Consider the following 27,115-nt stretch of genomic DNA (forward strand, 5'->3'; position numbering starts at 1 on the left):
ATCGCCGGTGGCACGAAGAGCAGCTTGTAGAGCTTCTTTCGAGCGCGCGAGAAGGAAAGCTTGAAGGGAAAGGTTAATAATATGGCCGAAACAGCGGATACGGCGGCGGACAGGGTCGAAGATAATCTAGGCGGAACTTAGCTGGGACAGGAAAAAGTCACCGCATAGCCTTTCACTTACTTCTCGCTCGTTAAAAAGCTTTTCTGATAACGCCTCTAGGCAAGTATTGTTGGAGGTTGCATTATCTCCGGTATGATATCCCACGCGTCGAATCCCAAAGCGCTTCAGGACATCAGCAATCAGACCGGCCTGAGACTTACCCGAGTGGTCTTTTGGACATTCTAGCAGCCCTAGGAGCGCCTTTCGGAGCCCGTAGTCCTTATCGACCCATTGTCCACATACTGCTAGCATACCATGCCGATGTGGCGATGTCCAGAGGTCAGATGAGATGTGAATCATCGAAACGGCAGACTGAAGGGATTGGGCCAAATGATCGGCGTATAACTCATAGCTCGCTGAAATATAGCGCATTACTGTACGTCGGGAAGTGATTAGGCTATCCTCGATAGCAGGATTGCATGCTAGGGCCAGGTCCTTTAGCTCATCCCACTCAACCATCGAAAAGGCCACCCTGCGACGCGTAACAAGGCCGATGATAGCGTCGACATAGGCCTGCCGATTGAAGGCATTCCGTAATGCTGCCGCGGATGGCGTGGTGGATGAGGTGATATACGTGTCGAGAGATTGCTGGGATCGATTCTGCCGGCTGGAGAGCCCGATCAGATACGGGTGGTGATTTCTTATGTGACGCCGCGCATTGCCCTTATAGCCATCCCTCCATGGGCTCGCCTTGCAGTACAAGCAAACATATAAAGCGCGAGGCTTTGCCTTCTCTCTGGTGAAAAATCTCTCAACATCGATGAAGTCGGGATTAGAAGAGGGTGTGCTGGGCACAGAAGATGATTCCGATACCATAGCGATGGCTTAATGGTATAGGTAATGAATTCAAGAGAGAGAAAGTCTGTTGGCCATCGCCATTGTAGCTGCGGAACTTGTATTGAAGCTTCCGAACGGATGAGTATGAGCCATTGGCCGCTTTTCAACAAAGTAAATTTGCAACAAGCTAACTAACTTAACTTAGTTAGACTAAATCAAGGGTTGAAATAGTGGGGATGCCGGCGTGAGTTTCATGAGTTAACTCATGAGTCAGCGGCGATAACTCAGACTCAACTCATATGAGTTTTGTGAGTTTGAGTTATGAGTTAACTCATGAGTTAAGGTTTGAGTTAACTCAAATGCCCAGGTATGGATTTACCGCGGTTAGAAGTGCCTGATATTCTGGCCACGTTACAAAGTTCAGCGGCAGATGCCTATGTGCGGACAGTAGCATCTGTGCCTCTCGAAAGGCGTCGACGTTGATTACACTCCGCAGAGTGTTCCTTTCATGCTCTCTGACTTGCTGCAGCTGCTTGGCAGTTGTTCTTGCGAAAGCATTTTCGATGGCTAGTTGACGCTTGTTTTGAGAGCTTGAATCCTCTCGAACAAATATGTGATGAGCCTTTTTGAGGTGATAGCGGGCGTTGCCAGATATGTGGGTTGACCAAGATGGATTGCGACAACGCTTGCAGTAGTGGAGTAAATTGCCGCTGATTGCGCGTGGCTCGTCGCCTTGAGCTCCTCGAAAGTGATCCCATGTTGCTATGGCTCTCAGTTTCCTTCTCTTGACCGTATGCTCAGTTGAAGATGCCTCGGGTTCCGATAGTGTGCTGGCAAATTGTGAGGCACTGTCAGAGGGTAGAACGGAGGAAGAGCTGGATTGGCGCTGGATTGGGCCAGTGAGGATACGCTGACGTCCATTATCGTCGTTAGAGATATGTCGCTGGCGTATTTCAAACTGCGTACTTAACTGACGTGACGATGATGGCGAGGCAGCAAACAGCTTCCACTGCCAGGAGACACGAACACCGAGAGGCCTGCTAGGCAGCAGCAAAACAGGTGCTGGACTAACCTGAAACACGCTGGTAAATTGACGCTGGAAAATAGTGGGTCATATTATTAATACTTTGTTATAAGTTATATATTTATTGGCACCGTCCATATTGTTATCGATATGGATAAGCATAACAATAAATATGCCCATAACAATAAATATGCCCATAACAATAAATATGTATTGATTACTGAGATGTCTGGGCTCAACAACAGACAGTAGCGGCGCATACGCAGAGGATTGCCAGCCTAGAGGAAGAATTGGCTCGGCTGAAGAGAGGGAAGAAGAGGAAGGCGGTACCGAATCCTAACAGGCGTTTTATGACTCTCGGGGATACTTTAGCTGTTGGAGAAGCCATACCTGAAGGGGAGACTCAAAAGGAGTCTGTCGTGGTGGAATCTGTCTGTTCAGACGAGCGAGAGTCAGAATCAGAGGCTAGCTCGGTCATTGAAGTGAGAGAGGAAGCCGTACCCCACCAACGGACCACGCCTTTGCTTCTCAGCGACCCCCCCTGACCTTCGTACCTCAGGTAGGGGGGGTGAGATTGAACCCCCCTTAGTACCGGTAATACCATGGTATTGAGATTTCTTCAAACCATACCAGGTCTTGGCGGTATTTACCATACCAATACCAACTCATACCAGACCATTCCGATCACTGTCTGAGTCGCTAATAATCAACCCGTAACCTTGATAAACTCCCACAAAGTGCCCCCGTCGTCGTCTCGAAATAGGCCACTTCCATCCTCCTTTGCAGAAACCTGCCTCTGCTTCCACAAATCCAAGGTCTGGATCTGGTACACACCGCCCTCCATATGACGCAGAGTAAAGTCCTCCCAGCCCTTGTGATGGTAGACCTTGGCATAGAAATCCCACCAAAAGTCATGCCCCAGAAAGGTTCCCTCGGCGACATTCTTAAACCCTCTAAAGCCTCTTCTCTCGTTGCATTCCCACTGTGCCTGTTCTGAAATGTGCTTTTGGGGTTTTGCCAGATCTATTGATTCCAGGCGCAGATGGCCATCGTGGCACGTAAGGACACGACTGCGGGAAACGTCGTGGATGAGGTATTTTCCATCGTGGTGGGGAACGGATTTGCGAGTGAGGCCAAGAGAACCATTTAAAGTGACACCAGTCTCTAATGAAGTAGGCGTATATATCGGAGTGTCTATTCCGTCACTTGTAGAATCAAGCCAGTGCTCAACGGGATCGGCTTCGGACAGGGTGCGAGGTGTCATGACCCCAATACTCGATATAGTGTCTGACATTGATGCTAAAGACTCGTAGTCTTGGCTGAGGATAATAATCGAGATGGTACTGACAAGTCTTGACTCGAGGTATTGTTGCATGAATAGAGATACATGCCTACCCCGCTCTCTGTTTTATACCCGTTATGTTACGACCCTGGCTAAACCCAGCAGTTACGTTACATGCACCCCACAAATTTCAACCAACCACGTAGAAGCTCAGGTACGGATCACGCATCCAACCGTGATCCCATACAAAATGCGATTTTTCACTTGCAGTCTTTGACCAAAAGTGAAGCTATTAGCGTGGGAAAATAGCTGCTGTATTTAAAAATGCATAAGATGTGTCACGGCCAGGGTCCCAGACTCAGGCTGTGACAGGCCCTCTGAGATTCGTTCTCCCGGGCGTAATAAACTCTCTTGTATGACGGTGGCCTGGAAAGCTACAAACAATTGCCACCGCTATTCTACCTAACGCTAACTAGTACTATAAGCTTCCCAATCTTTCCGGAGAATCTGTCTTAATCGAGTATAGAGCTTGTCATCTTCTCGTTCCCAAGGCTTATCCCGAGGGAAAACAATCTTCCGTAGTCCATTCAATAATGGGATAAGTGGATTGTAATAGGTTGTGAAATTATTCGTGATGGTGGCCACAAAAATCGACTCCTTTGTCACAGTTCCCAACTTGAGTTTTGCTAACTCCTCCATATCTGCGTAGTTCCATTTATCAAACTGTGGAACAGCCCTGCTCTTGTCTGGTCCGTCATAGTGGATGCATATCCAGAATAGCACCCAGAAGAATGACTCAAGATCGTGCATAAAAGAATGTTGCTCACCTAGGAGCGCCCCAATTGCCATGAATGCCCGTGTTCCAGTCTTCCCCTTTGCCCCTGACGCAGCCTCTCGCGGCTCTGTGATAGCCAGGTCAAGGTCAATCAAGAAGGAAGGCCAGGAGGGGTTATCATCGTCCTCATTGATCATGAGATTGTTGATCGAGATGTCTCTATGAAGCAAGCCTGCCTTGTGCAAGGACTCGTGTCCCTCGATGCACCGCTCAAACGCAGCAAGCAGAGCTGACCGGGAGCTCGCCTTGTAGATAGGCATCCCGTAGTCTCGGAGAATGACACGCCGATGTACACGATTTGGTAATGAACTGGTGACCCTCGTTGAAGACACGGAACAAGATCGCTTGCTAGAAGGAAGAGGAGCGCCAGCTTGGCTAGATGACCGCTTTCTGCTGGCACTGGTGCTGCCGCGACCCTCTCTCGATGTGCCAGACACGACGTTGTTCCGCCGGATTGGTCGTTCCGGACGGTAGTTCGCAGCTTGCGTAATATCCAGCCCTCTTCGAACATTATTCCGGATATCATCATCTGCCCCGTCAATCTGTACCGTCTCGTGGTGATAGTACCGGGCTACGTTAACGACACCCTTGTCAGTCGCCTCACGTAGTAGTTCGCCTTCTTCATCTCGTTCCGGATATTGCCACGAATCCTTAATGACAAGCAGCATCTCCGGCCGTCCTTCGGGATGGGCTTTCCAACATGTCGTCGCTCGACCAGCTATGCAAGGCGCCCGCTGCATCACCTCGTCGATGATGATCCGCTCGGTCGAACCATTCCGATCGACCTCGATGAATCGCTCCCCGTTTGCCGTTATGATTGTCGGGTCGAACCCTAGCTGCTCCTCGTCCATCCGGAGAAAGCCAAGGATCGTGGACACAAACTGACGCCCATCTTTGTTAATGTCGAACTGCTCCGATGCGATGCCCCCGAGCCGGTCAAATGCCCATACCCTCATGAGGGACCCGCAGATGGTAAAGCCCAAGACGAAGCGACGGTCGTTCTGCGCAGCCAACACCTCCCTCGCGTACCTCCCCAGATCAAGCCACGCCATCGAGGCCTTGTCGGCGGACGGGTTGCTCTTCAGCTCTCCAGGCACCAAGATCTGCGACCAGTGGCACCGCGAGTCTTTCCCAGCACTCGTATCCTTGACAAAACCGACGTCCAACTTGCGCTCTCCTGTAGAACCTTGTACTGGCTTATTGGGCTGGGCAAGAGGCCGTCGTCGATGCCGATGCGTTGGGATTGACCCGTGGCTGCCTGCGAATGCCGCTAGTTTGTCGCTGAAGTCGGCAAACCAGCTCAGCACATCATTCTGGTTCGCATCCCTGGGCCATCCCTTCCAACCGTCCTCAAAGAGTGGATCGCTGCCTTCCACGCATTGCTTGAAGAACGCCTGGGAGGCTGCGTCAAGGCCGGCCACGCCTCCAAAGTATGCATTATGAAAGTGACGGACCCCGACATACATAGATCCAAGCTCCTCCTTCAGCACATCGTCCACATATTTGCGATGCTCGGAAGAGTTCGCGAAGCTGCTGGTATTGCGCAGCCATGGAGTCTGTCGGATGGAAGAAGCTACCTGTCGGGGAGGCGGGGTGGATTCGGTGACGGCGTCATAGACGAGATTCCAGATAAGCGCATCGTCGGGTTTGTCGGCGAGCGTTAGCCGTAGGAGAGGTTTAATTCGGTGGAGGTCGAAGTCGTCCAAGTTGACGGCGGCATTGAGTTTTGACAGATCGCTCAGAAGATTCTTACCACTACCGCTAGAACGAAGTAGGCGTGATATTCGAAAGCCTTGAAGTGCCAGCAGAAGATCAATGACGAGGTTCTGGAGATCTATACGAGGGTTAGAGGAGTATTACGAGGAAGAAATGCCAGGCTACCACTTCTTACCTTCTTGGCTGAGCTGCTCGAGCGCGTCTAGGGTGCAGGGGACGCTCGCGCCTTCACATATCGATTTGAAAGAAGCTCGAAAGGCGTTAAGACCATCCCCAATTGGATTGTCTTCAATTATCCTGGACTGCGGCTGAACGCCCATGGCAGATGGGAGATGAAAGCGCACAAGATAAGGAACAGAATCGCGTAAAGAATGAATTTATTCCGCCCGGGAGGATACGCCTCATACGACCCCACAGAATCGCGTACGTGGCAAGCAACCCAGCCACCACGCCGAGCTATTACCGGGAAACTTTTGTTCCGTGATTCTTAGTCAGCCTAGGAACTATTAAGAGGCGATTAGCCGGATATCGCCCACCAAAATGGAGAATTTCGCTTAAAATTTGGACTTGATTCGAGTCACGTTGGCTCGGGCCGCTGATTGGCCAAAAATAACCCCAACCCCACACTTGGGGTTAGCTTGGGGTTAACGCGACGCAAGAAAGGGGACTCAAATGAATAGAGGAAAACAACAAGACTGCTTCTCTCTTTACTCTCTATTACCAAGATAAAGGAGGCGACATCAAGCAGCAATGGAGGACATCGTACAGCTCAATCAAGACTACCAGATACTTATCTGCCGGCTTTGTCAGTCAGCCGTTCGACCCGGCAGCAGCATCGAGCTACATTTTCGGCGGCAGCATCAGCTTAAGGGACAAATACTCAAGGACATCAAAGACTACTACAGCACACTTGAACTAGCTGACCCGAAGGTTACTGCAACCCCCGAAGATAACAGTGAGGCAATTGAACAGCTTGCCATCTCACACGGATACAGCTGCAACGCGTGCCGATATCTTACTATTGCACGCGATAGTATCGTCCGTCATCGGCGAGAGGCAGGGCACGATATAGCAGAGGAACCGTGGATTAAGGTGCGGCTACAGACGTGGATAGGAGGAAAGCATGCACGCTACTGGATCGTTCGAGATGACAGCGACAGTAATGGCCCGTCCGATATAGCTGATACAGCTGATACTACCAGTCGGAGTGCTATGGATGAGCTTATTGCTATAAGTCAGGCTCGATTGGAAGAGGAAGATGCCGTACGACTACGGAAGGGTGACTTGAAGGAAGAGATCGACCGTGACTCGCCGTGGGTCAAGAGGCTAGGTTGGGTACGACACAGACATGGCTATATGAATATTCAAATAAGGCCTTATATGAATATGCATGAATATATTCCGTTCACGGTTTCCAGGCTGTACTGATTTTGGCCTCCCTTCCCTTTCAGAGCCTGTGACGACCATTCCGGACTGTATAATGCCCATCATAAAGCCGGTCTCATCAAAATTCCACATATCATCTGATCGGATACCGTATTTCGCAACTGTATTTGCCACGAGCCTAAACCAGTTACGAATAATCGTGGGATCTTCGCATTTAGCTCTCTGATAGTCATATTTGCGAAGTAAACGCGTCTTTAGCTCTGGTTGTCGCTTGACAAAGTTATGAGCCCAGCGCTTGCCGACGGGTGATGCATCGCGATCAGCCAATAGAGAATTGGCCATTTCTTCCACAAAACGCAATCGCGATGGAAATCCTCGCGAGTCTAGGTCGAGAATGAATTGGACTATTATCTGTTCCTCTAGATCAGATAGTTTCCGTGACTTTGGAATCCAATCGCTTCGCGATTGAATGCCTTGTTGTCGACGCCATAGCATCATACGCCCAACTTTATAGATCTCTGCTGCGCGTCGGACTTTCAATTTTGGGTCATTTTGAAGGGCAAGAAGGGCAAGAAGGATTCTAGCTTCACTTGAGGGTTGTGACATGTTGGGTGGTTGAGAATTATTTAATTAGATGGTAATGATGTAGGTTGAGGGAATTTTGTCACGCATGCTTATCTGTCACGCAAGCTTATCAACCACGTTAATATATGAATATAATATGTACTTGCGTATCCATATTCATGCATATTCATATAAGGGAGGGGTCCCTGATTGGCTCAAATTAGATCTAATCTGTGTAGATGATTGGTACTAGTCACATCCAGTCTCATTAGCTTAAGCTACAGGTCTCGACGCAGCCATTAGGTATTTAGAGAGCTACCACCACTCTGTCACAATTTCTGATGGATCTGGATCATAGGGATAGAATCTCTTGATTTTTCCATCTAATGGGTGGAAATAGGTCGATTTCTTTACACCTAAGACGAATTCGGCCTCCGGGGCCCTTGTGTTGAAGAACTGGCTTTTTGGGAGACATAGGTGATACCAACCTCTGACGGGAAGACCGGACTTCCGGACTGCCGGTCTGAGCAGCCTGTTTGAACAGCTGGAAGACTTTCCTTCCAGTTTGACCAAATGTATCACCTTTGGTCTGTTGGATGTGACAAACTACAAATACACTTCATGCCAGCACCAATCTCTCTACCCGAAAATCTCTTAATTAAATCTTAAAGAAAACTCTCCAGTTGTCGCATACCATGCAGTAACGTACTGCTTATTAGCATCTATGGCTTCTCAGGCTTCTGAGATATCAGCCTCAGGGACTAACAACGCTTCTATAGGCTCGTTTGCATCGAAACTTTCATGGAATTTCAATGCCTTTTTCTACATAGATTATCCCGAAAAACATCTCCAAGCTGAGCTTGGCCCGAAGCGCAGAAAGACCAAGGGACACCGTGCTTACGTTTGTCTTCACTGTCAGAATCCTCCATGGTCAAATCGAGTGCCTGGCAACGCTATACACCATGCAGAAACGGCTCACCGAGCCCTTATAAGAGCAAGCGAGGCTTCTAATGATACTCCTAGTACATTTGCCTCGGGTGTTTTTTCTGGCGCTATCGATTCGTATATCGTCTCTCGTCCTTCGCAGGCTGCTCTCCGCAACTGTTTTAATAAGCAAGCCTATATTGAGGAAGTTGTGGGGCTTCTAACGAGGCGCAGGCTGCCCTTTTCGGCAGTTGAGCACTCCGAACTGCGAGATCTGGCTCTGGCATATAATCCAGCCATCGGGGACCTTCTCATCAACGATCGAAAGCAGGCTATGGGCTATATCAACTCGAACTACTCGTTATACAGCTCACAACTTGCCGAGAGGCTTCAAACAACACAGTCGAAGATACACATATCTTCTGATCTCTGGACATCGCCACATCGCCATGGGCCATGGCGTACTCGCTGTATGCGTTCAGTGGGTCGATGAGGACTTCAAGCTTCAGAAAGCATTACTAGGACTGCCAGAGCGCAAATACGGCCATTCTGGTGCTACGCAGGCTGAGTTGGTCGCCGGTACGCTACGGAAGTTCAACATTACTGCTCAAAGCCTCGGCTACTATATAGGCGATAATGCTGCATCAAACGACACCTGTTTAGAGGAGCTATCAAAGATTTTGGAGGCGGAATCAGGTGTAAGTTACTCTTAGCCGCTAATAGAGCTGTAGCCTATACTGAGTTATAGTATAGGCTGAGTACCCTCACAAACGCCGCAGAATCCGCTGCATCGGCCATATTACCAATCTCGCCTTACAAGCATTCCTTCTCGCTCGCTCAAAAGAGGCTCTTAGAGCGGCTCTAGAAGCTACTGCCGATGAGCCCGGTTCAACTATGCTTGAGGAGTTCTCGCAGCAATTACATGAGCTGGATCCGGCGGAGATTGTGGCACATTCGGACACCACGACGCATCAAGAACAACGGCAGGAGGAGCGGCAGGAGCAGCCCACGAGAAAACTTACACACGCGAGAGGCAAGCGAGCCACAACTACGCATCAGCAAGCCAGCAACGTCGATGAGCGCTTCGCTGGCTGGCAAGGCATTCCAGCGCTAGCAAAGCTTCATGCTCTTGCAGTCTACATACGGAGCTCGGCTCTACACAACGATCAGTGGTACGATGCTGTAGGTAAGCAACTAGGCATCGATAATACCACGAGGTGGTCCTCATGGCATAGAGTGATCACTGTTGCGTTAAAGAAGAAGCCACAGATCATCCAGTTTACCGCTGAACATGATAATGATCTCGAGGGCAATACTCTTAGCAGTAGGGGTTGGGAAATGCTAGAAAGAACGCTAGAGTTCCTTCAACCTTTCTATGAGGCCACGTTGGAAGCTGAAGGCGCTATGGCATCAATCTCACAGTCACTTGAGCTGCTGGACCTTCTCCTAGGACACTGCGAAAAGTGGAAGGTATATGGCTAAGTTTTACATCTTCCTGCTCTATCTATAGCGTATACGGCATGCTAATCAGCTAACTAGGCCCACTACTCGCAGCCGAGCAATCGCGATGATCGTATAATTCACTCTATCGATATGTGCTGGTTCATACTCGATAAGTATTACACTATGACCGAGGATGTCCCCGTATATGCCGCGGCCCTCCTTCTCGATCCTTCTAAACGCAAGAGCTATATTGAAGAATGTTGGCCCGAGGAATGGCACGAGTGCGCGTTTGCCGCCGCCCGTTGTCTCTGGAAAGAAGAATACAATCACGATGTCGAGATACATCTCTCAGAGCAGTCTTTGGCTGTGCCTGCATTATTAAAGCGAAAGAAGGATACGATGCTCTCAAAGATGCGCTTAGAGGTGCGAAATAAGACGATGGCGAGAGCACGGGGCAAGGATGATTTCGATAGCTTTATCTCAGAGGCTCCTATCGCACTTGCAGAGGATACTACGCCCCTTCAATGGTGGTGTAGTGAGGACGTTCGTACAGCGTATCCACGGCTTAGCCGCATGGCTATCGATATCTTGTCTGTACCAGCAGAATCAGCAGAGCCAGAGCGGACCTTTTCAGGGGCTAGGCGCACAGCTAGGTGGGATAGGTTACGATTGTTGATTGAGAACATTGAGAAGATTGAGTGTATCGGCAACTGGCTGCGAGAGGGACATATTAGACCGTCAGCTGAGGGTGGGATAGGCCTCCCGTGTGATCCAGAGGCTATAGAGGGTGATATCTAATAGCGAACAGGCCAAACGGGAGCGTTTGAGAAGTTTTCGGGCTATATAACTACACCAATAGATTCCTCTCACTTCACTCAGTAATTAGCTTGGCATCACGTGAACCCTTATATGAATATGCATGAATATGTTATATGAATATGTGTTTTGGTAGATAAGTTGAATATAATATGAATATAAGAAAATCGGTGTGAATATTCATATAGCCATGTATGTTTTCTTCTCTGTTCCATCTGTCGATTTAAACTTCCCGCTTACCATGTTCCGTTGATGACTGTCCAATCACAAGCAACCCTTTCACTGAAATCCCCTTTCACTTGACGCCCGCCATGCCCCTGTCAACGCCATGTCATTTCCCAGCCGTGCTATGCTGCCCAGGGTACCTCCAGACCTGACCAGGGTCGCCCCTTTCACTGAAAGAGTCCCCAACAATAGTGGCTAGGGCCGTGCCCCTCGCACTGTACCCACTGTGTAATTGTGATTTTGTGTTGCAATGTGCGTACAGTATTTTGACACTGTGTTTTTCACACTCTGTCCCGCCAGATACTCCTCTCCCTCTACCAACTTGTCCTTGTTCTTCTTCTTCTTTCTCTTGCGCCTCCGGCGGTTCACCCACCCACCCAAAGTTCTTAAAGTTATCAAAGTTCTTTTCTTTTGTCCTTCGTTTTGCCCCCTGCACTTGTACCCGGTCTACACCCTGACCCGAGCCGTCTGAAACTACGCTCTACTACGCTCTACTACACTGTGCAAACCCTCAACCGCTAACCCTGACCTCCCTTCCCGTCACCTCACACGTCAGAGCTTAGAGGGTAGAGGTTACAAGTCACCACGCCTACAGCACTTCCTCCTCCCTCCTTCCTAGACTCTCCCACCGTGCCCGTCAGCGCTTTCCCTACTACTTACAGCCAGGTACAAGAGCCCTCACAACGCGAGAAGGCTAGCTCCCGCTCTTACCAACACCAACTACTACTCTGAAGACTGTCACCTTCACCGTCCCCTGAGAGTCCGAGAAGGCTGACTGCCGCTCACCACAGCCCCCCCTCGGAAAACGAGAAGGCTAGCTGCCGCTCACGCCAACAACGACAACAACAACACCAACTACTCTGAACACCCTCCCCTGCGAGAGCGAGAAGCCTTGCTCCCCCTCTCCAACCAACAACACCCCTCGTGAACCGAGAAGGTTACCTCTCCCACCAGAAAAACTTGTCCTCTTTCTTCCTTCCTCCCTTCCTTGTTTCTGCCTTTACCTTTACCCCTACCCCTTAACCCTACCCCGGTGGAAGCTCAGGGTTGGGGTTGGGGTTAAGGCTAGGGTTAACGTCAGGGTTAACGTCAGGGTTAACGTCAGGGTTAGCCTTGGGGTCAAGTCAGGGTTAGCCTTGGGGTCAAGTCAACCTCACCTCCAGTCTGCACCTTTCCCTGGCCTCTTTCTTCCAACCCTCCCGCTTTCAACGCCGACTTACACTGGTACTAGTCTTCTCCACTACCCGCTACCCTCTCAACCTCCCGGGTCAAACCAAAACCTGACGTTTTGGCTCAGGGTTAGGGGTTACGGCCAACCCGTCCGTGTCTGTCCCTTGTCTAACCCTCTCAAACACCCGCTAGCCTCTTACCTTCCCCGATCAATCGAAAACTCGAGGTTTTGCCTTAGGGTTGGGGTTAGGCTTACGGGTAAACCAGTACCACTTTGTCTCTGCCTCCTCTGCCTCGTCGACAGCAACCTGTTGTCCTGCCCATGCCGCCTGCTTAGGTCGATTGTCGAATCGGGGACCACGACAGCGCCGGCATCATCATCGTGTCAATGCGCAGCGTCTGACGTGATCCAGTCCAGTAGTTGCTCAGTACCGTCGTTCGATTCAGCCTCGCAGGTGAACTCTTGCATCGCCTCCCTCGTCAACCCATCAGGATAGCAGTGTCTCAGAGCCACTTGGAGTACCCGCCTGATGTCCTACTAAATCCTCCACCGACCTCGGGTTGTTTTTGTCGTCGTTGTCCATCGCCTGCTCAGTCGCGTGGTGCAGGTCTAGTCCGTTGTTGTATACCCAACCCCTCATCGCCGTTGTTGAGAATGCTCGAGTGTGGTTGAGAGTGGAGAAATCGCCGGCTCCAAATAGCGGGGGGGCCGCCCGGGTAACCCCGAATAACACCCTGTGTGTTTCGCTTCCTTACCATCAAACCCCAAATCACTACCAACACCGTTCCCAGAAGCGTGACGGCCGCTTGGCCACGCTCCTCGGCCGCCGACAGGAAGCCTTGGATGCAACAGGTTCCCTCTGGTCCGCTGATAAACAAGCAACTGGTTGAACACAGATTCATTCCTGAGTCCCGCCACATACACGTCCGCCACGACCGTCGAGATCAACAACTGCCCAACCGCCTAGCCACAGATGAGAATGAGAATCTTCCGATACGGACACGCAGATGGGATAGGCGAGGCGAGCAGCAGAGGCAAATTGAAGAGGTCACCGATAGCCCACTTGGGCTATCCGACAAGTGCCTAGAGGTGCACTTTAGTGCAATCGCCTCCGAAGCCCAGGATGGGAGATAGGTAAGGTCGAGACTAGCTAATCGGTAGAGGGGAAAAGATTAAGTACGGAAAGAGAAGAAAAAGAAAACAAACAAAATAAATTTACAAAATTGGGGGGGGTTAGAAAATAATAAAAGTAAAACGAATTGATTCAATTCGTCGAGGCCATCATTTTATCATCTTTGCGTAGTACGGTCGTCTCGCTTCGCTGTTATATATACGTTGTCGCCCGCTCGTCGTGTTCTTTCTGAACTTGGTTGTGGTTGAAAATGGAGAAATGGCCCACCCCAAAATTCTGGGGGGCTGCTTCAGTTTCGAACCCTCCCAGCCCCACCCCTTGCAGCTATCCCTGCCCCCAGCCTTGATAATCCTAGCTGCCGTGATGTGACAGCCCCTGGCTAGTCACCAAGCCACCCACACACCCAATTGCTCAGCTGTGCACCCCTAAAACGATAAGCAAAACAATCGTCGCCCATTTCACCCATCATACCTTCCAAACTTTTTCTTCTACTTTTTTTTGGTGTTGCTTTCTCACTCCCCCTTCTTGCACAACAATATCCTGTCGCCCGTTTACAAATATGGATCTTGACGTCCTCTGCACAATTTGCGGCTCTTCCGACGCTCGCCGATGCGCCTGCTGCCATTCCGCCGCCTACTGCTCTCTTGAATGTCAGCAAACTGACTGGCGCACCCATCGCCTTCTCTGCCGCAAGTTTTCGGAGCATGCCCAAGGCAACTTCACCAATCGGCCTTCTCCAACCCATCACCTTGCCGTTTTCTTCCCCATGGACAAGACGCGGCCTTCCCTTGTCTGGGTAGATACCAAGAAGGACAAGTACGAGGCCAAGCCCTACTTCCACCCAGTCCTGGACCAACTCCTGCATATTCCCGGAAACGATAATTACATCGGCCGTGGCCTACGGCAGGTAAGAGGCAACATCCTTCGTGGAAGGCCTAGTAATCAGGATACCATCCACCTATGGTTCCTAGACCCGGACGTGCCACCCCGCAACATCAAAACCAATCAGGCAATCCACGGTACAATCCCAACCCTAATTGGTGATACGTGGGGCGAGTTCATCTGGAAGGGCCCAGTCGTTGCGGTCATGAGGAAGGGGGCCGACTTTGAACCACGCCACTCCACCGACATCACCCTCACTGCCTACCGTGATGCCATCGACTACCTGGGCTATTACATGGACACGATCGGAAGCATGATCGAACCTGGTGGTCAAGACGACCATTTCTCCAAGCGCGTGCTAGCCCAAAGAACCTCAAAAGTTATTGGTGTCCGCATCAACTGCCTCCGCGACCAGATCGACCGACAGGAGCCACAGATGGTGGAAGTGGCTGTGCCCAAGACGCACCCCCTGTTCAACCTAGAGGGCGATGACCCGTGTGATATTCCCTCGCTCTTCGGCCTGGACCTCGTTGCAAAGTCGTATAGCAGCAATCAATCCAGCGACGGCGGGAATGACAACGACGACGATGACGATGGCCTACAGAATCCCTTAGCCCAGCTCTTATTGATTTCAACTTCTATCAAGGACGGGAAATGGGTTTATTTACCTGATTACCGGCGCCATTTGTGCCGTGGTAGTGTCCTTTTCGTCTGCCGTTCGAAACGGGATATAAAGATGGAAGATATTCACACGTTTTGTAACCTCATTGAGAAAATTGGTGTGCCCTTTGTCTTGAAAGAGAATCCATCCGATTCTGGTGCAAGAAAGAGGCTGCTGAACCAGCTTGAAGAGGAAGGAGTCCGTCGTAGACTGAGTTACGTACCCTATACCTAAACCCTATTCTCTGTTTTGTCGCATTCTACTAATCTAATTTTGGTAATACGCCCTGGTGTTTAAAAGTTATAATTAAATGTAGTTAGCAGATGTCGCAGTTAGTTGTTTAATCATACGGATTGCTTTATTTGAACCCAAACCGCCCACTAGGAAACGATAATACGCAATCACACCTTTTTTGGAATCACAAGTGGTCGTAGTGAAAAGCAGTGAAATGATGATGATGGAGAGAGAAGGATAATAGAAAAGATTTCAGAGCTGACACAGCCAACAACATTTTCATCGGCCAGCTTTCCCTTAGCCAACAAATCCAATATACGATCCTAAGTCATTCAGGCCAACATCTTCCAGATCATTATCCTCTCCTGAAGAGGAGTTGTCTTCTTCCGCCGTTTCCTCCGTGTCCTCGGCTTCCTCTTCATCCACAGGCTCGACATCCCATTCCGGTGGCTCACGTTGGTGAAGGAACCGTTCCAGGAGGGACTGGCTCTCTGTCGATGGCCCCACTTCCCGATGCCTGGCCGCGAGATGACTACGGAGGTCGTATTGATCGCCCTGATTATTGAGTCGACGTTTTGTCCACGATAGACGTTCTGCAATGCTTGAAGAGTGACCAGTAAGAGTCTCTATAGCATCGAGAAAACCGATGATAGTATCGCGGGTGGGCAGCAGGATGGTTGGCTGGCTTACCGTATCCTCGACAATTGTCTTCGAGATATGTGTTTCAGCCACAGGCACATGGAAGATGTCACACTCGTTGCTACTACCATGGGATGTTTTGTTGAAAGACCATGGGACGATAAAGTTGACATCCTTATCTATACCCCAAGTCGGGCCGGCAAGAAAGGAGACATAGAACAACGCGCGTTTTGCAATGGCGTAGGATGGAGCTACGGCGTTCGAAGGGCAGACGATCTGGATCATGATGCGAATGATGCATTATCTCGACCCAGTGCGGCCAGGCCACGCTTTCAAGGTCGTGAAAATACCGGGGTGATGGAATCAAGGGAGTGGACCGAGGGGAGAGACCTTTGGGGTAAGCGCGGCGACGGTAGAGGGACGACAGAGATGTCTTTTCTTGCACGCGGGGTGGAGAGAAATAAGGAGCCCAGTACTGGATCTGGAAGAAGGGTGGCTTGGCGTGGTACCAGGTGCCCTGAGCATGACTGGTACCGACTTCCTTGGTGTGGTCACAGTTGAATGCAATCTGGATATAGTACCCGATCTGGCGGCTGAAGCGACCATCGAAAGGGCCCAACGGCGCACATGTATCCTGCCAAAACTCCTTGAATCCTCGGTAGAGCTGGAGAAAGAAGAGTGCATTCCAGGTTGGTGGCTTGGGGCGGCAGAAGATCTGGTCAAAGAGAAAGCCAGACCAGCTGTTCTTGGGAGGTAGACGCCGACGAGTAGTCATCCAACAAGGCAGCTCCTCAGGCAGAGTAGATCGCAATGAGGATGATGATGTATTGATGTCGCCGTCGCTATCATCATCCGCTGTAACTTGACGGTACTTGTCCCATGCCTCCGCGTAGATGCCGTGAACAGCCTGGGCAGTGGGGATACGGCCAGTCTCGGCTGCCGATTCCTCCTGGGCTTGCTGTAACAGATCCAGGACCGGCAGTTTCTGGCGTCCGATCTTACCTCGGAGTCGATCCCAGTACGAGTGCAGCTTGGCGAGGAAGTGCTGATGATAAGCACGGGCGATCTCTTCCACCGCAAGAGCGACGGCACGGTCGGCAAGAATCTCTGCGTCCCGGTTGCGCCCCCGATCGTACTCTGTCCGAGCATTTCGAACTAGCCGTTGGAACAGTAACTCGGTGGTCACTTGGTTCGTGGCAAGTGCTTGAACATTGGCCTGGTGGGCTAGCTTAGCTTGAAGGGGGCTTCGAGACATGTAGGTGTTCACCAGCAGCTCGAGCGAGATGTGACCTCTCTGACAATCGAAGTGGCTATGAGGGATCCAGAGCGTGCCGGAAGAGCGGATAGAGTCGTCCAGACCGAGACCCCTCCGCTCCTTGCGACGACCGCTTCTAGGGCTGCGACACTTGACCTGCCAGGTTGGTTTCCATATCCAGTTATCGAAGTTATACTGTCGCTCGCTGCTGACAGCATGAATCAGGAGACGACAGAAGAGCTGTGCGGTATAGAATGAGAGTATCTGCCGAGCAGGATCAGGCGAGGAAGTTGAATGAGCAGCCGACGATGATGCCATCGTTACCTCGGAGAAGATGTGATCGAGCGGAAGTATAAAACGGGCAGCTTGTGCAGACACGAATGCGGTTAGCATCTGGGTCGGAATCACCCAGAAAGGCCAATGCTGCTCCTCTCCGACGATGGGAGGGGAAGGAGAAGACGAAGATGAAGATGATGACGAAGAAGAAGGAGGAGGAGCGAGAGGAACTTCCCAGCACATTGGGCCCGTATGGGGGCTTTGATTCGGTTCTAGCCTACCACCAACCCACATGGCTAAGATGACATCGAGCCGGAGGGTGACCTCTTTCCGAATTCCAAAGTCGGAATGTCTCTTCAACGACGAGACAGCTCTCATATGCCGCTTATTAGCGTCCCACGCATCCAGGATGCGGGAGCGGCTGAGCTGCGAGACAAATGCACGCTGGCGACTTTGATCCGTGGCGGCCAGGTCCTTCAGCATCCCTTCGCCAAAGGCGAGAAGCGGCAGAAAACCTGAGCTGAAGAGCTGGTAATCGCTGAACATGACGCCGAATAGCTCCTTGCTACAGTTATACGCCTTGGCCCGAATGACGCCGGGTGACCTGGCTTCTGGGTGGCCAGGGTTCGATTTCCGAGTCGACTTCGCCCTCACGTAGTATCCGCCTATGTCCCGGAGGAGGTAGGGCCGATAGTAAGTGGCCTCCATCGGAGCTTCTGGGGCTACACCGACTACCTGGTCGTGGAGATGACGGCAGCAGTCGCTCTTCCAAAGAAGCGTCCACGGTTCATGGTGATGATGGTGATTTTGGCTCTCGCTGTTCGACGACGTGGGCGGCATGCGGACATGATCTCGCATGCCCACATCTAGCCAGCAAGAGTGCATGTCGATCTGGCTCGGGTCGAGGCCAGCTAATATACTATCCCGAAACAGACCCAAGCTGTCTTGAAGGCTCTCCGACGCGAACATGTTCTTCAGATCGTGGGCTTGAAAGAGGAGACGGGGGTTTTGGAAGTAGGGAACTGCGTCCCCCTTCTTGCTCTGGACCCGATGCCGATTCGCGTTCCTCACAACTGCCGCCCAGAACTGCGGGAGGACACTGGCTGGGATGCCGTATGCCAGACGATACGATCGACTCTCGTCTTCGGCGCTCCAGCGACCAGCACCTGGCTTTTCCTGATAGGCGCGCGACTTCGCGTAGATCAGGTCGTATGAACCGGGGATTTCCTGTCGCACGTGGATAGGGACAGTTTCGCGGACGGCCGGGAGGATGATCTCATCATAGAGATCCCTGAATCGTGCGAGGGAGAGGCTGTTGGCGGAGGCTCGTGTTTGCGAAGGGGCTCCGCTAGGGAAGAACATCAAGACGGAGAAGCGGACGCCGGCGGTGGTGAAGGTGCCGATGGTGGTGTGACGCGTATGTGCCAGGTCCAGGCCATGAGGCTGTATCACTTGAGCGGTGGAGATGTTACTCGTGTGAGGTGAGAAGAAGGAGAGTCGAAACTGATTGGGGGCTCGGATGGCTGACAGGCTCCTAGCCCCGAACCAGACACTGTCGACATCCCACTGTCGCGCGATGGTCACGGCGTCTTGGGACAGCGAGGCCTGTGTCTTGCGGAAGGACAGCGAGGCCTGTGTCTTACGGAAGGACAGCGGCTCGGAGAGGAAGCTCTGCTATTGTGGGAAGGAAGCACGGAGATCGCAGGCCTCATCGCGTCCCGCAAAGATGGTAGGCAAGGGAGGAAGAGCACGGCTGATGTGTTGGACGTATTCGGGAAGGGTGGAGGTATGTTCCGGCTCTTCACGCGCGCGTGGTTCTGGACCTGGTTGAGATTAGAACGTGAGTAAATAATTCACAGAGTCACTCTAGACGGATGGATTGGCGAAGTAACGTACAGTCACATCGATGGCTGAAGAATTTCCGGAGTATCTGGTCATACGCGTCGCTCTGTGCGAGTAGAAAGTCGGGGCCGCCGGCTGTGTCTTGTTGGCGGATTGCCTCGAGGAAGCCACTGAGGACTGGATCGTCTGTACCGAGTGAAGAAGATACTGCAGCTGCATCGGGCGACACCGGGAAGGTCGGCGTAGACGGGAGAGAGCTTCTACGCCGGGGTGGTTGACTGTCCCGCTGAGTAGAGGCAGGAGGTGCTGGAGGCGTTGGGGACGTCGGACCTAACGCGACATCGTTGTCAAAGCCGAAGCTCTCCGATCTGCCATCGCCCTCGCCGTCTTCCACAGCCTCGTCAGGAACCGACGAAGGGGCCGGGCCATCGCGCAAGGTCAAGGCAGAGAACTCCAAGGTAGGCGGGGGATCTTGCGAGTCGGCAAACCATTGGACGATCTGCTGTGCCCTTGTGAGGTGCTGCTGGTCGCGACGTCGTTGGACGCGGGCACGCGTTCGCTCACGCGGCGACACGGCGGGGTCTATCTGTGGACGGCCAGGTCTAATAGAATTTCCTTCATCATCATATTGTGGAAACGCACGCGACTCTGGTGCTTCGACTGCCGAGAGGATCTCTTCCACCTCGTCTTGTCCAGTCGCGATTTGCCCACTGGTAAGTGTTGCACCACACGCGACCGAGACGCGAATAGGGTTGAGACATGATGATAGTGATGATGCCTGCTCGTCGATCGATCGTAGTGGCGCTTCCGGTCGTGGAGAGGTATCCGTTCGCAAGATCGTTTCGCTATCTAACAGGTCTAGGGTAATGCATCAGCTACCTTTTATCTGCTGGCAAGTATTTATGTCCTGCTTCTAGAGAGGGAGTGAAAGTTCAAGTAGAGAATTAAGTATACTTAAAACTTCAGTACCTTCGGATATAATTTCTATAGGTGCATTGCTCGTGGGTGTGGTTGTGTGGTGAGGGCGGATATCAGTGTTGTGTGTCTCGGTGTTTTGGCGGGCATTCAACCGGCGTTGTCTTCCTCGATCCCGCTCCTGAATGACTCTTTCTGCCTTTTCTTGTTCCGAGAGCTTACGGCGACCCATTATGATTGATGATACGTGACGATTTCAGTTTGAGGAAGTGATGATCAAGGGAATGTAATATGATGAATCTCGTATCTGTCTATCTGCGCCATAGGCAAAGGAAAGAACATATCACGGCCTACCTGTCGGTTTGTTTATTTGTTTATTATTTACTTTGTGTATATAGATGTTGACATTTATCTCTATAGAGTTTTAATGTCTGGTCTCTTTGCTTTTGCGTTTATACTGTTGTCGACAAAGGGGAAGCGTATTATGTGACTGCCGGGTGAAGTGATTGGTCTTTACTTACAAGGATATAGGTGATGGAAATGAAGTGGCGTTAAGTGGCATGGGTGGGACATGAGGAGATGATATCGCCTCCTGCCGCAACTTACATTAGGTATCGTTTTATGTGTCTCCCTTTACGTGTAGTAGCAGCATGGGAGGCATAATTACTAGCTACAGACCGAAAGAGTAAGGGCACTCAGTAGTAGCATATGCGTATATCTTGTGGTTTCTATAATCTATACATAGATAGGTTAAGCAGTCAGTAGCATACTACGCTCCTATTAGCTATATTCCTTCCTGGCCGTTCTATTCGTTGCGATGAGCATCTTCGTCTGGACAACCCAAGTGGTCGTGCTATGATGATTATATAATGCTCATATATATGGATCAGTCGGAGATTCTTATCTAGCCGAGTTCTACCGTGTGAATGTAATAATAAGCAAAGTCGACATATTTCGATAGAATATAAAGAGCGCATCTAGGCTTCGCCTCTCAAACATAGCATAGTGCGTCTTGAAGTAAGGCTGAGTGAATACAGAGCACACGGATTCACGTAAATGCATAATGGTCTGCGTGCTCGTCGGATAGGTGGGAGATCCCGGACGGAAGGTCTTGGAACATTGATACTTTAACGGGGCAGGGAGACTGGGTAAAGAAGCCATGGATTTTATTATGGAACCTATGCTGATGTTCAAAACACGGCTTTACTCCCAACCCTGAGATTCACGTGTCTTCGTGTCACTCTTCAGGGTTGGGATATCGAGTGGAACCAGCGTCCGCGTTTATTCTTTATCGTATTGGCTCGAGGAGACTGACAAGGATTGCGTCCGCGTTTATTCGTAATGTCATTGGCTACTGCTGTAAGCCATCGACAAGGGTGTACCGTTATTTCGTAAGCAACATTTTGGTGTGGTTTAGTCTGGGATAGATTTGACCATGAAAGATGCAAAAGAAAGCAGGATATACGCCGCAAATAGCAATTAAAATGTCAATAATAGATATCAGAAGATTAATTACGCTTTTGCCTACCGCTGCATGTTACTTTCACCTTACCTTTTGCTGTGATTGATTTTTAACGGATTTTAATTGTATTTTCTGGCCGACGTTCGAATTTGACTAAGACATGAAAGATTTTCCCAACCCGATCCCTAATTGCACAATTGATCGCACCCGCACCCGCACCCGCACCCGCACCCGCACCCGCACCCCTGCCGGGAGCTAAAAACACGGGTTCACCCACCCACCCACTGAATCCTTCTCTCAACGCCTAACCTTACCGACCTACCGCACTCCCGTGCGACCTGCCGTTAGCGGGAAACACGGGTCCCACGTCCCTAACCGCCTAATTTTAAATCCTCCTTGATTTATATTGTGCTATATTTACCTTAACTATAACCCCGTGCTACTGTACCCCTGCCGGGAGCTAAAAACACGGCTTTACCCACCTACCTACTCAATCCTTCTCTCAATGCCTAACCCTAACCCTGATCCCTTCAGCGCTATTGCGCTGCACCTGCTGTACGCGCCCCTCCGGCTGATACTGCTCCTTACCCCAATGTACCGCGCTGCTGCCCGACCTGCTGTTAACTAAAAACACGGCTTTACCCACCTACCTACTAAATCCTTCTCTTAATACTAAACCAACTATACTCCTGCCTAACCTGCTATTACCAGACTAGCACGGGTCCTACGTCCCTAACTGCCTAACTCCAAATCCTGCCTTATTTATATTCTACTGTACTTATTATAACCTTAACCTTTTACTACTTTACCCTTGCTATAACCTAAAAATACAGTACCTATATTCTAACTACTTAACCCTTCATCCTACTGTATTTATATTCTACTATAATAGCCCTAACCTATATTACTTTACTTATTATCTACTCTTAACTTATCTATATACCTTTAGTTCTCTTTACTAGTAAACTACCTATTTTACTAAATATATATATTTCTATCTATATAAAATTACTATTACTATTACTAATTATTTATACTAAACTTCTTTTTACTTAATACTCCCTTATTTCCCTTTTTATTTATATTTTACTATATATCTTTTACTATATATCCTATTTTTCTATAAATTTATCTCTATCTCTATTTTATTATAAATCCTACCTATTTTTACTATACCTTAATTACTTCTTTTTTCTCTATATTATATAATATTTATATTATACTATTATATACCTTTTATTTTATTTATATCTTATTATCTTATTTACCTTTAGTAGTAAATTCTCTTTTACTGTACTATTTAAGTACTTATACTATTATAATACTAACTCTTACTTTATATACTCTTACGTATTTACTCTATAACCCTCCCTTTAAACTTTACCTTTACATACCAATCTCTACTTCTAACTATTATATCTGTCTCTACCCCTAACCATAATATTCATCTTTACCCCTAACTATTATATCTATCTCTACCCCTAACCATAATATTCATCTTTACCTGTCACGGGCTGAGTCCGGCGGTACGGGTGGACAGGGAACGCTTCGGGCGTAATAGGTTCTATTGCTACGGATAGGCACTGCAGGCAGGTCAGGCTCTATTAACAAGACGTAGCTCAAGGAGCTACGTTCAGGATCTGACTGGCGGTCTAACTAAGGTTACGGCGATAACGCTATCGCCACGTGATCTCATCCACTTGTGGCTCTAGGGTAGGTTGGTCTGACTTCGAGCTGTGACAGTGCCCCCCTCTTTAGCATCGAGCTCTGCCGAGACGGGCTACTGTGGTCCGGGCTTGTCAGGGTATCTCCTGTGGAAGTTCGCCACGATCTCTGCAGAATTCTCCACGTAGGCAGCAGGGACTTCTGTTGGGTCTGCATATCCGGCCCATTTCACAGTATACTTCAGCCTGGGGCGGCCTCCTCGGCCTCGTCTGTCCCATCGGGAATCCACAATGTCTTCAACCTCCCACTCTTCCACTCCTTCGGCTTCTACTGGCGGTGGCGGGTCTACGTTCTGACCGGGCAGCGGATTGGTGGCAGCTGGCTTTAGCAGGCTCGTGTGAAACACGGGGTGTATCTTCATGCTGGCGGGCAGTTCCAGTCGATAGGCGTACGGGGAGATGACCTTGCCGATCTTTAACGGGCCGATGTTCTTCCAGTCTAGTTTCTTCTGTGGCCTAAGGGTCTTGATATTCCTGGCGTCTAGCCACACTGGAGTCCCCCTACTTGGTATCGTCGGGCAGGTCGTCTGTGTCGGTTCGCTTGGGCTTCGTAACGGGCTTGTGCGGCAATGCTTTCTGATCTCAGGTGCTCTAGGATGTCGTTCATCGTCTTTGCGAACTGTTCTGCGTCTCTAGTGGCTGGGGTTCCTCTGACTGTAATCGTGGGTTCAAAGCCCATTCGCGGGTGGAATCCATAGTTTGCAAAGAACGGAGATACGCCGGTGGTTTCGGATTTCAGGGAGTTCGCTGCGAACTCGGCCAGGGGGAGCCATCGGTTCCAGTCGTCCTGTAGGTATGACACGTAGGCTCGCAGGTACTGTTCCAACACAGCGTTCAGGCGTTCAGTCTGTCCGTCGGTCTCAGGGTGGTAAGCGGTGGATAGTAGCGAGCTGATCGACAGTTGTTTGGTGAGCTTCTGCCAGAACTCCGCTACGAACTGGGGTCCCCGGTCCGATACTATAGTCTGTGGGAGCCCATGTAGCTTCCACACTTCCTTCAGGTAGTAATGGGCTGCGTCTTCGGCATCGCAGGTTCCTTTGCATGCGATGATATGTCTCATCTTGGTCAGGCGGCAGGCTATAATCAGGATGGCGTCATTTCCTTCGCTGGGCGGCAGATGTGTGATAAAATCCATTGACACATGTTGCCAGGCTCGTTCGGGGATAGGCAAGGGTTTCAGCACACCTTGCTTCGCTTCTCGGGCTGGGTTGGCTCTTCGACACGTATGGCAGTTCTTAACCCATTGTTCGATGTAGGCCAACATTCCGGGCCAGTAGTAATCCCGGGAAAGCAGGTCATAAGTGCGGGCACGACCTGGGTGTCCTGCTATAGGGTGTTCGTGGCAGGCTTTCAGCAGGGCGGTCTTGAGGGCGTCGTGGCTCGGGATATAGATGCGGTCCCGGTACAACAGTCGTTCCTGGACGATCTTGCACTCTGCAAGCGTAATCTTCGGGTGTCGCGGTGCGTCGGTCCTGAGGGCTTGTAGTATCGACTGCAGGTCTTCATCGGTCTGGTATCCTTCGTTCAGCAAGCGGTCGATCTCTTCTGGTAGCTCTATTGAGAGTGACGGCTCCTCGGGTGTTGGTGCGGGTTGGTTCTGTTGTAGTGGGTGGCGGATGCGGGCTCTCTGGACTCGTAGCGGCGGAAGTTGCCAGTTCTCTTTCTTTAGTACCACCTGGCTTTGGTGCGCTAAGCGCTCATCCCCCCTCTTTAGGGAGGTCTTCTGACCTCCTGGTCAGGGCATCGGGTTTAACTCCCTGTTTCCCAGGTCGATATGTGATCTGGAAATTAAATCGGGACAGGAACTCAGACCAGCGGGCTTGTCGTCGGTTAAGTAACTTCGTCGTCGTGAAGTACTCCAGGTTCTTGTGATCCGTGATCACTTTTATCGGTGAGGGTGCCCCCTCCAGTTCGGGTCTCCATTCTTCGAAGCAGCGAATAATGGCCATGAGTTCCTTATCGTAGATCTCGTAGTTGCATTCCGTGGACGTATGCTTCTTGGAGAAGAAGGCTACCGGGTGCAGCCTTCCGTCATCGTCGTATTGCGACAGCACACCGGCGGATACATAGTCAGAGGCGTCTGTCTCCAGGATTACGTCCTTCGTCCAATCGAAGGGGCGTAAGATCGGTGCTGATGTGAAGGCTCCCTTCAAGTCTCGGAAAGCCTTTTCGCAGGTTTCGTCCCAGACGAACGGTACGTCTTTCTTTGTCAGGTGGTTCAACGGGGCTGTAAGCTTAGAGAAGTCACGGATGAACCTCCTGTAGAAGTTCGCAAATCCTGTGAAAGCTTGTACATCTGTCAGGCAGGTCGGGGTTTGCCAGTTCTTAACAGTTTCGATCTTTGCAGGGTCCATTCGGATGCCGTCTCGTCCCACGATAAGGCCTAGGAACTTGGTTTCCGTAACCATGAATTCGCATTTGGCTGGGTTTGCGAATAACCCGGCAGCTCTCAGTTTTTCAAGCACCATCTTTAATTGCTCGACATGTTCTTCTCGGGTCCGGCTATAGATCAGGATATCGTCCAGGTACGCAGTGCAGAATATATCCAGGTATTCCCTCAGCGCATCATTAATGTACCGCTGGAAGGTCGCGGGGGCTCCTGTTAGGCCGAAGGGCATAACCAGTGACTCATATAATCCGAATCGGGTGCGGAATGCTGTCAGGTACTCCTGGCCTTCCTTGATACGCAGATTATTGAAGGCCGATACGATGTCAATACGGGAGAAGTATTTCATACCAGACAGGTTATTCAGGGATTCTTTGATCAGGGGGGAGCGGGTAGCGGTCCTTAACCGTAATATTATTCAGGGCTCGGTAGTCCACGCAGAAGCGTAGACCACCGCCGGGTTTCTTGACGAATAGTACCGGGGAGGCTACAGGCGACGAGCTTGGGCGGATGAATCCTTTACGCAGATTCTCGTCTAGCCACTCTCGTAGGGCTGTCAGTTCGTTCCGGGACATTCCATACAAGGGTCCAAACGGCAGTTTTCCTCCTGGGGTTAGCTCGATGTGGTGGTCTCCAGATCGGTGCGGTGGTAGCTTCTCTGCCTCCTTAGGCGAGAAAACGTCCTGGAACTCTCGAAGTTCTTCCGGCAGCACGAATGCCTCTGGCTCAGGCTTAAGCAGGTAGTCCAGTTGCTTCAGGGTGACGGTGAAGAGGCGGTAACGGTCCTTCTGGCTGTATATTCGGGCGGTTCGCAGGGAAACCGGGAGGATATCCTTTCCCTCCAAGGCTGGTGGGATACTCCCTTTCATCTGGCGCATGAACTTCTTCGGGACGGTCTGTAAAGCCTTAATCCTTGTAGGCTTGGTTGGGGTGTTGCAGAATTTCTGGCAGTACGGGCTGTTAAATGTGAACGTGTGGGCCGCGAAGCCCACCTGCGGGTCGTGTTGCTTTAGCCAAGGCATTCCCAGGACAATAGGGTAGCTGGCTAGCTGGGTCACGTAGAAGATCATGCTCTTCTGCTCGTGATCGGCAATGCGGAGTCCGGCGCGGACGTAGTAGGCGACCTTCCCGCTCTCGGCAGGTCGCCCGTCGAACACTTCAATCTCGAAGGTTCTCTTCAGGGGTCTAAACTTCAGGTTCTGGGACTTAGCCCAGCTCTCGTCGATAAACCCTTTTCCTTCCGCTCCGCTATCGGTCATAGCGTAAGACGGAATTGGTTCTCTTCCGGCCACATTGAGGCTGGCAGGCAGTATCATCAGGTTCGAACGTTGGTTGTTCTCGTTCTCAATCGGGATTCCATGAACGGAGGCGGCGGACAGTTTAAT

General features: G+C 50.6%; 4 protein-coding genes across 4 annotated transcripts; 1 reads left to right on the forward strand and 3 right to left on the reverse strand.

Moving 5' to 3' along the window:
* Positions 1-1,291: 1,291 nt before the first annotated feature.
* Positions 1,292-3,254, reverse strand: FPOAC1_013445 (uncharacterized protein; the record flags this gene model as incomplete). Its single annotated transcript, XM_044857786.1, has 2 exons — positions 1,292-2,032; positions 2,679-3,254. The coding sequence occupies 2 exons, from the start codon at positions 3,252-3,254 to the stop codon at positions 1,292-1,294; spliced, it is 1,317 nt and encodes a 438-aa protein (XP_044701168.1).
* A 456-nt stretch (positions 3,255-3,710) lies between these two features.
* FPOAC1_013446 (uncharacterized protein) lies at positions 3,711-6,113 on the reverse strand (the record flags this gene model as incomplete). The annotated part of the gene is made up of 2 exons (XM_044857787.1): positions 3,711-5,911; positions 5,969-6,113. 2 exons carry the CDS (start codon positions 6,111-6,113, stop codon positions 3,711-3,713), a joined length of 2,346 nt encoding a protein of 781 aa, XP_044701169.1.
* Positions 6,114-14,013: 7,900 nt separating this feature from the next.
* FPOAC1_013447 (uncharacterized protein) lies at positions 14,014-15,231 on the forward strand (the record flags this gene model as incomplete). The annotated part of the gene is made up of 1 exon (XM_044857788.1): positions 14,014-15,231. The coding sequence occupies one exon, from the start codon at positions 14,014-14,016 to the stop codon at positions 15,229-15,231; it is 1,218 nt and encodes a 405-aa protein (XP_044701170.1).
* A 297-nt stretch (positions 15,232-15,528) lies between these two features.
* On the reverse strand, positions 15,529-20,390 carry FPOAC1_013448 (uncharacterized protein; the record flags this gene model as incomplete). Its single annotated transcript, XM_044857789.1, has 5 exons — positions 15,529-16,146; positions 16,199-19,075; positions 19,169-19,224; positions 19,298-20,101; positions 20,213-20,390. The coding sequence occupies 5 exons, from the start codon at positions 20,388-20,390 to the stop codon at positions 15,529-15,531; spliced, it is 4,533 nt and encodes a 1,510-aa protein (XP_044701171.1).
* Between the last annotated feature and the right edge of the window lie 6,725 nt (positions 20,391-27,115).

Source organism: Fusarium poae (assembly GCF_019609905.1).
Source record: "Fusarium poae strain DAOMC 252244 chromosome Unknown contig_2, whole genome shotgun sequence".
Taxonomy (NCBI): Eukaryota; Fungi; Ascomycota; class Sordariomycetes; order Hypocreales; family Nectriaceae; genus Fusarium; species Fusarium poae.